General features: G+C 44.5%; 1 protein-coding gene across 3 annotated transcripts in view; it reads right to left on the bottom strand.

Annotated features, from left to right (window-relative positions):
• Positions 1 to 9,754, bottom strand: part of RCAN2 (regulator of calcineurin 2) — a 264,066-nt gene that overhangs the window by 107,980 nt on the left and 146,332 nt on the right. Inside the window, exon 1 of one of the 3 annotated variants that reach the window (XM_014535360.1) lies at positions 4,006 to 4,292. The exons of the other annotated variants lie outside the window; for them this stretch is intronic. Coding sequence (XP_014390846.1) covers positions 4,006 to 4,092 — 87 coding nt within the window. The 5' untranslated portion in view covers positions 4,093 to 4,292. Of the gene's footprint in view, positions 1 to 4,005; positions 4,293 to 9,754 lie in introns of those variants that run through there. 3 annotated transcript variants of the gene reach the window in all.

Here is a 9,754-nt window from a genome sequence, read left to right as displayed (position 1 = left end):
AAAACATGCCATAAAATAGTGATAGTCTCATTAGGTCCCGGAATGAATAAATGATTAAAATAGCTGAAAACGGGGCTGGGTAAGAATACAACATCATCTTGCTTTGCTTCTACTCTTCCCTCTCCTGAAAGGCTTCCCTCTCAGATCTGCCCATGGCTCTCTCACTCGCTTCAGAATGACACTGGAACAGTGACACTGAATAAACTGTCACCTCCCAAGAGACGTTTCCACTGGCCATCCATTCAAACGTGGCCAATGGAATTTCTAGAGAGAAACAATAGGGCAGAACTCCACTGGCCTGATTTCCTCTTCTTTTTGGTGCTATGATCCAGCAGAGTTAGCTGAGTCTCAACACCTCTGACAGCTTCTAAAACTGCACACATCAAGCCTTCACCTGGGGCATGTGGGTCGGAGTTTAAGTGGAGGCAACTCTAGGCGATTATTGACTGATAGCGCCCGTGCCTACTTGTGTCTAGAAGAGACCTGATGCTGACTTTATATGATAACCTAGGTCTGGGCTCCATCCAGATCAGCCAAGGCAGAAGTTCGGGGCTTGGGGCCTGGGCATCGCCAATATTTTTTTAAAGCTCTCCACGGGATACCAAAGTGAAATCAGGTTTAAGAACCACTGGACTAAAGTGAAATATAAATTCCATTACCCATCTTTGGATCCCTTTCATTTTCCCAAGGGTTTGGCTCCTTGGGGTGGTGGAGGACTATTTTCAGAAATATACTGAAAAAAAATCAACTCTGTGTGTGCGTGTGCGCACACACACACACACACACACACTCTTCAGCTCATTATATCATTTTTCTTCTATTAAGGGCTTCATATTTCTTCATCTCTGTGTACTCTTATGCCATAAAACAGACAGCAAGATTCATGACACCACTAATGGAATTTCTGAAGAAAGCCAAATATGGCAGCACCCCATTTGTCTGATTTCTTCCTCTTTTTAGTACGATTGCTCTAGCAGCTTTGCCAACATTAAGGACATTGGAGTCTGAAGGGCCCCCAGTGCAACCAGCTGAGACTCCCCCATTGAAGATCAGGCTTTCTAAGTCGAGATCAGACACTGGCTTTGCAGATGCCTCCATCCCCTTCAAATAGGTCGCTACACCTGCAAAGGGTGCCTGCTGGCTGCCTAACCTGGGGCGGTTGCCTTTCCATGGGGCTACCTGTAGAAAGGAAGGGTCTGCAAAGAGAGGGAGATGAGGCAAGCTGGATGCAGGCCGGTGAGTCAAACCCTCGCCTTAGAGCAGCCTCCCTTCTCTCTGACAGCAAATACTGAAGCCTGGGAGGAAAGCAACTCTGGTTCTGCCATGCATCTGTTATTGGCAATTAATGAAGTTTATACCTTTGGAGAAACTTTGTTTGGTGGCAGAATTTCACATTTGAACATGACAATGAGCAACGCCCACTTCTGAGCCAGGAGTACATAGGTTTTCTCCACAAACCTCTTTGGCCCACCTTACTTTATTCATTTTTCCTTTTAAAATAAGCACAGAGTGGATCTTAGCTTGATAATCATTTTTCCTTTTTAAATAAGCACAGAGTGGATCTTAGCTTGATAACATCACTGTTTTACCTTAAATGATCAAATAACTGAAAGGAAGGGCCATGTTTTCTAAATTGCTAGTGTGTGTGTGTGTGTGTGTGTGTGTGTGTGTGTGTGTGTTGTGTATGTAGGTTTGTGTTTGGGGGAATGGAGGAAAAACACTTCTGTGTCCTGGATTGTCACTGTTATCTCAGAATCAGGGCATTCCAATAAACTGGCAAAAGTCATCTATCACCTTCAGAGAATGTCTAAAAGATGACAATGATGATGATGGCAATAGCTAATATTTATTAAACAATAAATATGTGTCAGGTACTATGTTAATTTTTTTACATGTCTAATTTTCTTCAATCATACCAAGCCAAATAGGTAGGAATTACTATTATTCCCCACATTACCGATGAGAAAAGTACGGCACAGAAAGATCAAGTAGCTCACCCCAAAGAAACAAACCTTGTGATTTAGAGCTATTTGGTAGTAAGGTCATCTTTCCGGTGGGAATCTTCCCAGAAAACCTTATACATTTCTGATGAACAGTATCAGTTGCTCCATAATCTGGTCCTGACTCACTTCCCTCCCCCGCAGCCCCTCCCATCTCTCAGATCCTACTGCAGTCAAATTCATTGACTCACTCTACTGCAACATGGAATGCCTCCCTATCCCCCAGGCCTTCCCTGTTTCTGGATCAAAATCTACCCATCATCAAGTTCAAATACCACTTTCTCCATGAAGCCACCCCAACCACTCAAATACAACCAGCTGTAAGAATTTTGTGTCCCTTTAATTCCACAAGCATTCTCTGTCTTTAAGAAATGTTGGGCAAGTGGTAATTTTTTATGTCTCTCACAGATACATGTCATATAAGCATATTTTAAACTCCTTCCTATGTAAGCAGAATGCCTGGCATATTACATATGCGCAATAAATATTTTCTCATTATTAGTTCTTGAACCAAAAAAGTTTAGACGTTTTCAGAGCAAGCATGTAAACAACAGAGAACAGTGGAGGACAGAAGAGAGTTAGGAGGTTTTAGTTCTGTTCCAGCACTGGTGTGAGATACCTCTACCCGGCTACCCACATCAAACTTGAAACTGGTGCTAAACCGGAGGGGCTCTGATGACGGCTCTCACTCTGGGTGCGTATGGCAGGTACACCTGGAAGGACTCTGAGTCTTTGCGTGCCTGTGTCCATTCCCAATGCAACCATAGGCAGCACCAATCCATTACATTCTAATTTTCTGACCTCAATATGACAGGTGGTAGACACTTCTATAGCACCGGTATGAGAGTTGGTAAATGCAGGGCCACCCATTTAAAATATGCAGAAACAGCAAATCAGATTTCTGAATCCATCTCAAAAGCACGTCCAAAACCCCAATCTTGAATGACAGAGCCATGCGTTATGCTAGCGAACATATAAATCCCCACCTGGGATGGACCAGGGTGTCACCTGCACACGGAACAGTAAAGAATTCAAGGTCTTCCTTTAAATAAAGACCAAGGCAAGGATGGAAAATGATTATGCAATGTAATTCCCCTTTTCTTCCTCCCATCACACAATGAGCAACCGACGTGTGTGTGTGTGTGTGTGTGTGTGTGTGTGTGTGTGTGTGTAAACTGTGTAAATAAGAAGCTCCTGCTCATTCATACATTAAATATGAGAGAATAAATTAAAAATCCCATTTTACAAGCGTAGAGCCTTTTTCATACTATACAACAAAATGGGAAATAAAAGAGAATGAATATCATCAGGGGACAATCACCCATGACAATTAAGCAATTCCTGCAGACAATCAGTGGGGAACAGTGCCGTGGAATTCTAAGTAGATGCAACATTTATTTATGCCTAAACTTTCTTTTGTATCACTGCTCAGGGAAATGACTTGACTCCTTTGCTTGACAAAAATAAAAAATAAAAATTTAGGCAGCTGCTCTCCAACTTCGACTTCCAGAGAGCTGGAGATTGAAACTGCCATTCTTAGGACAGCTTTTGTTCAATTTGCAGACCACACCATGGCATCTGTAAGTGACAGGCCATGAAGTGGTTACTGTCCCACTAGCAGGGTGTCCTGGGTGGGAGGTTTATCACGTGCACTGTCTTCCTTTAATCATTGAGTCAAAACCCCTCTGAACATGAAGCACTGACAATTCTCCTTATTGACACAGATATGAAACTACAAAAACATGTCTACTGTGAAATCGCTGAATAGAAAAGGCCAGAAAAAAAAACAACAGACAATGGTCGACCTTATCACAGTCAAAATTAATGTGCTGGTCCCCCTTCTAACTTATTCTAATTCATACAGCCAGGCACTCACCACATGCATTTCTAGCACACACCATGAGCTGCGAACTATTAAACAAAGTCATGTTTCCTTAAGCCAAAGAGGCTCTGCCCAGCAGCTTCAGGAGCAGCAATCATGCAAAATAAGATTGCAGGTGCATACCTTCACCTCCTGATTGGTAAAGACCTCCACGTCCACCAGACAGGCGACCAGAGTGGAAACATCACAGTCCATGCTAGGGGCTGGCATTCCCCCTCCTGATTTTCAAAAGAGTTAGGCAGCCTCGGTGTCCTGCGTGACAGGGTGATGGGCAGAGCCTCCAGGTGGATGCTGCCGTGGCCCGCCCGGCGCTGCCTTGCCCTGGACACGGCCTGAGCTCGGCACCTGGAGCCCACTGGCTGCACGCACACAGCCCGCCGCCTCTGAGGCAGCTCAGCCGAGTAAGGAAGGGCCGGCTTTCTCATGGCAATGACATCACCACAAAGACTGACACAAGCTGAAGCTATTTTTTCCCCCATGCCTTTTATCTCCAGGCAGTGCAGTGGAGCAAATTGAACATGATTAGGTGCTAAATCTGAACTCAGACTAAATCAATTCAGGCAGCGCTGGCGAGGAACTGAGTCATAGCTGTTGTTTCAGCCGAGTGCTTATGTTTGCAAAAAGCAGGGAGGAGAAGCTGACACCAGAGGCTCTGTTTGTGGGAGGGGGTGTGTTGGGGTGTGTTGGGGGGGATAATTCTGCAGATGAGCCTCCTGAGATGAAGGTGTGACAATTTTCTGCCTCAGAGACGAGCAGGAAGTTGAGGCGTTCTGCAAATTGCGTGCCTTCTGTTAATTGCCCTGGGCTGCTCGGAGCAGCCACACATGTTCTGGGCATCCTAATGCATCGCGGGCACCGGCTGAATAGAAATCCATTCTTGGAGGGACTAAAGAGCTAAGTCGTCAGTCATTTAGGCAGCCTGGTAAGAGGAGATAATTAGAGGTTTGTGAAATTCTATTTGAAGCACATAAGTGCAGACCAGTAACTCTAAAAGCACCCTCCTGAGCTCGGGATTTCAGGCTGTCTCCAAGGTCATTCAAACCAAACGCGGCCCGTGGAGGAGTTACGGCAAACGCCTCCTGCAGGGACAGATGGCAGAATCTAATGGGCCAGCGCGCTGATGTGGGTCATTGTCAGCGCTCCGGAGCTCTGTTTCGCCTGAGACTTTGAACGCATCCGATTGCCTTTTCTCTTTTTCTGATTGTGAGTCCCTGAAGGGCAGGGCTGTGGATAATTTGCCTTTCTATCTTGAGCCTTTAGCAGAGTGTCTGGCACGAGAAGGCAGAAACTGCTTAATGAATGAAACAACAGAACAGAAATAGCCTTCTTTCCCAGTAGGAGTGAGCAAAGGGAAAATATCAGATTCGTTTTCATTTCGTTATTAGGTAGAGAAGTACCAGTAGAACTCGCTGACGTTCCAGCAGGATCTGTCCCCACCAGGATACAGTTGCATCTGCAGCGGCCATCGGAGCGCAGTGATTTGAAACAGATGGGCGCCTTTCTATCACATGATTGAACAAAGTGGTCCAACTTGGCATGCAGATGAGAAAGGTGACATTTCACACAGAAGGTAGAAGTTTTGTCGTTGGTCCTCATTGGACTCCATTTGAGCCTAGTGTCCCCTTGAATAAGGCATTACCCACGCTAAATGAAATCAGTCCACAGTATGAATATTTAGACTGATGAAATTGTGTGTGTGTGTGTGTGTGTGTGTGTGTGTGTGTGTGTGAGTGGCGGGGAGGGGGTGTCAATTACTATGTTGTCCAGGGAACTGTGGAGAATACCAAGTCATATATGCTGATAATTCAACTAACCCTAACAGAGTAGTAATTATGTGCAAAGCTCTGCACCAGATGCTATAAAAAAGAAAATGATGAATAAGCAAAAGTCAGGATCCTCCAGGGGCTTGCATTCCCGGGAAGGCGATAAGACATGGAGACTAAGACCTGTACCTCGAGGCAGCGGTGACGGAGAGGCACAGGCAGCATTAGGTGGGAGCACTGGAGAAAGAGCAACAGATAAGGAAGGGAGCTGTGGCAGAGGAGCGTCAAGGAGAACATGACCTCTGCTCTGATCCTGAAATATGAGTACGCCTTTGTGAGACAGAGAAGGGGCGAGGAGAGCCCTCCAGACTAGAAATGTCCAGAAGAAAGAATAGGGTACTTGAGGGTGGGGGGCACATTGATGATTAAATTTGATTGGAGTCAGGGGTAGCCAAGACAGCAAGAGCTAGGTGATTCAAAGCCTTGAGGGGCCCTCCGTGTCTATCTGGTCAACCATGGAATGCCTGCAAAGTTTTTGAGAAAGTAAATGGTGTCTATATACATATAAGTATAGCTAAATTATAAAGGTGAATACAATTTTGAACACTATTAGCAACTATTCAAGAGGCAAAACAAAGAAACAGCGATTTTTTCATATGCCACGGCACACGCTAAAGTATTCTTTTTAAGGTTTCACGGCAGCGGCATGCTGGTGTTTAACAATCGGCTGTCTGAAAAGAAAAAGCCCACTGTGTGGCCTTTGCCGATTTCCATGGTGTAATAATCTCATCGTGGCTGATGTCAAGCAACCGATATGAAGTCCCTTGAACGCAAAGTTGCAGAGTGAAGCCTATGACCTGTTCCCACCAGCTGTTCGAGCTGCCTCCAGGACACCACGTCTCATTGTCATGAAAACATTGGTCCACAGAGGTGAGGTCCAGGGTGCGTGTCCAGGGCTGGCCAGGGTGCATCAGGCAGCAGGAGCAGTGCCTTGTAATCGCTGGGCTCTGTGGATTATTTCACACTTTCCATTTAGGAGAGAGCTATTAAAAGACACGTGTGTTATTTCAAGAAAAAGAGCCTTGCCATCATGTCTTGGCAGGAGGACATTCGTCTATCCAGGAAGCAGAGCAAAGCTCAAAATTGTAAAATTAGTCCTTTTACTGATGCATGCTCAGTTTCTCCTTTCTGATTGGTTTCTGCCCTGAAGATGCCTTCCTGTACCCGAGAACCCACCAACTTTACGCCTTTCCTTTTAAAAATATATTTTCAAGGACACAGCTCTCAAACCATTTATATTAGCATGAAATGACTGATAACTCATAGCATTACCCATCACAGAGGAATATGTGTTTTAACAGGGAACCGAATTGTAACTTGAGTGTTTTTAAGGTGGAATTATAAGGCATCGAGAGCATATAGTGATTTTGAAATGAAATCATTGGTTTTTTTTAATAGGTTGGTTCAACAAATTAGATATATAATTCAATTGACTATACAAAACACTCATTTTTCCTATAGACCAGAGCCCCTAGGGGGCTTCACTATTTAAAAAAGTGTCCTGTTTCTCTAGATAAAATGGACTTCTCATAGCTGGGGGATGACTGGCAGCCCAGGAGGCGTCTAGGGCATGTATATAAGCCCCCTGGCTGATGGCTACAAGGCCCTATATACCCTGGCTCCTGGCTCCTCTCCCATCTCACCTCATAACCAACTTTGCCCTTTCCTCTCCATGTCCCAGAGCCACTGGTCTTGGCATTTCCAAAAAATGCTAAGCTCATCTCAGGACCTTTGCACTTGCTTTTGACTTTGTCTGAAAAGACCCAGATTTCTGCATGGTGGGATGAAGCCTGCCCTGGTCACCTAAAATATGTGTACACACGCATGCAGGCATGCCTGCACACACATACTCAAAATCAATCACTATCCAGGCATCTTCATTTGAATTTCATTCATAGCACTTTTCACTATTTGAAATTACTCTGTTCATATAGTTCTTTACTTGTTTATTGCTTGTTTTCCCTAACTAGAATTTAATCTCCACATAAGCAGAGATTTTTGCCTATCCCGTTCCCTGCTGTATTCACAGGAGCTGGAAAGTGCCTTACACTTGGTAGGTACGCTCATAAGCATCTGATGTATGACTGAATAACTACATGAATCTTAAAAGGCGAGTAGATGGCCTCTAACAGAAAGAGACGCCTCCTGATGTAGGCGTTTCAGGAAGGTCCTTGTAGGAGGACACGTGGGCGTCTGCGTTCAGTGATCACCCCACCTCTGACGGTGAACCTGCTGGCACAGCTCTCTGCTCAAGAACACCCTTCCCAGTTGAAGTGGCCAGGGACTCTTAGGATTCATCCAAACCACTGCTCTTCCTATGACTGACCACACTGAGGAAATGGATGCAACATGATGCACACCCCTCAGACAAAGACTACCTCCCTCAGACAAAGACCACTTCCCTGCCCCTCGGGCCCAGCAGTCCTCTGAGGGGACTGACAGCTAAGCTGGTGCTCTCAGCTCCAACTGGGCAGGAGCAGATGTGCCCCCTTTCAACCCAGAGGCGGCAGCCAAGTCTGTTCTGCAATGAGCATAGATGTTCCCATTACAATGATGGGTTGTTGAAGGCTTTGCTTCTTCTATGTGTCCTTCTGGATCACTTGCATCTGTTTTAATGCCTATTATAGAGAATTTCAAATATGTTCAGAAGTAGAGAGAATAGTATAATGAGAGCTTTCATGTACCCACTACCCAGGTGCAAGAATAACTTGGGGTTATTCTTGTTTTCTCTCTGCCATTAGGTCTCAAAGTGTGGTTCCCAGACCAACAGCATCAATACCTCCTGAGAACTCAGAAAGGCAAATTCTTTGGGCTACACCCAAGCCCAAATAAAAAACTCGGGATCAGTGTCTATAATTTAACAAGCCCACCAGGTGAATCTGATGCAAGTTCAAGACTGAGAAGCCCTGATCCAAGTCCCCACCCATCCTCCCACTTATGTCAAGTTATTTTGAACCAGATGTCTAACACATCATTTTGTCTATAAATATTTCAGCATATATCTCTAACAGACAAGGGCTCCTCTTTTGACATAACAATACCTATCATCACAAAACCCAAAAAGCAAGAATAATTCCTCAGTATCATCCAATATCCCGCCCATATTTCACCACCCATACTACCCATGTCCTATTTACTCCCCATCCCCTCCCTGGGCCCCTTCTACCATCCTTTCCTTGCTTTGTTTAACAGTTTGTTTGCACTGGGATTCAAATTACCGTATCACTCATATCTCTTAATCTACAGGGTCCTCCTCCATCCCTTCTTTTTCCTTCCTTGTAGTTTCTTGCTGATGCTGAAGCCATGATATTTGACCTTTAGCATTTCCCTCAGTCTAGATGTTCTTGGTGAACTTCACAGTGTGATTCCACCGGTCCCTCCATTGCCAGTAGGTCCTGCTGGTTAGATCCAGAGGCTTCTAAGATTCAGGTGTGGCAAGACTCCTTCCTAGGTGGATGGGACAGGAAATATGTCTTCCTAAAGGCAGGGAGAATGTAATGCCACTGTCTCTCTTTGTGGTATGAGCAGCCTTTCGTGCTCAAGGCCTGGGTTCATTCTTTCATAAGGCATTCATTCTTTCAAAACGATGGCATTCCTTCTGCATTTATTCATAGAACAGTTCTATTAAAAAGAACGACTTCTCTCTATGATGTAGTTACCCTGAGCTACATTTTTTATGACAGGCAAATACATAATTAATTCTTTTCCTTCATTAACTAGTTTTTTGTTAAAAAATGATTTGTTCCTTTATTATCCTTCAAAGATGATTGAGGGTTTCTTTTTTATTTTCTAAGTGTCATTATGAATTTATTACACATATTTGATGGTTTTAAACCAATTGTAATTTTGCTAGTGATGCTTACATTGTCCATCATTGGCTGGTGAGAGTCTAATAGGTTGGCTCCTGTGTCTTTCTGACACAATCCCATGGTCCTTCTGGCCTGACAAGGTGTCCCAGACTCATGTCCATTTCTAGCCCCAGATAAGGAATCAGACATTTCTCTAAAGAGCCTAGTTCCATTTAGTCAGTATTTCAACATGTTTTAATA

Source organism: Myotis brandtii, unplaced genomic scaffold (assembly GCF_000412655.1).
Source record: "Myotis brandtii unplaced genomic scaffold, ASM41265v1 scaffold143, whole genome shotgun sequence".
NCBI lineage: Eukaryota > Metazoa > Chordata > Mammalia > Chiroptera > Vespertilionidae > Myotis > Myotis brandtii.
This window is presented reverse-complemented; position numbering and strand designations above follow the sequence as displayed.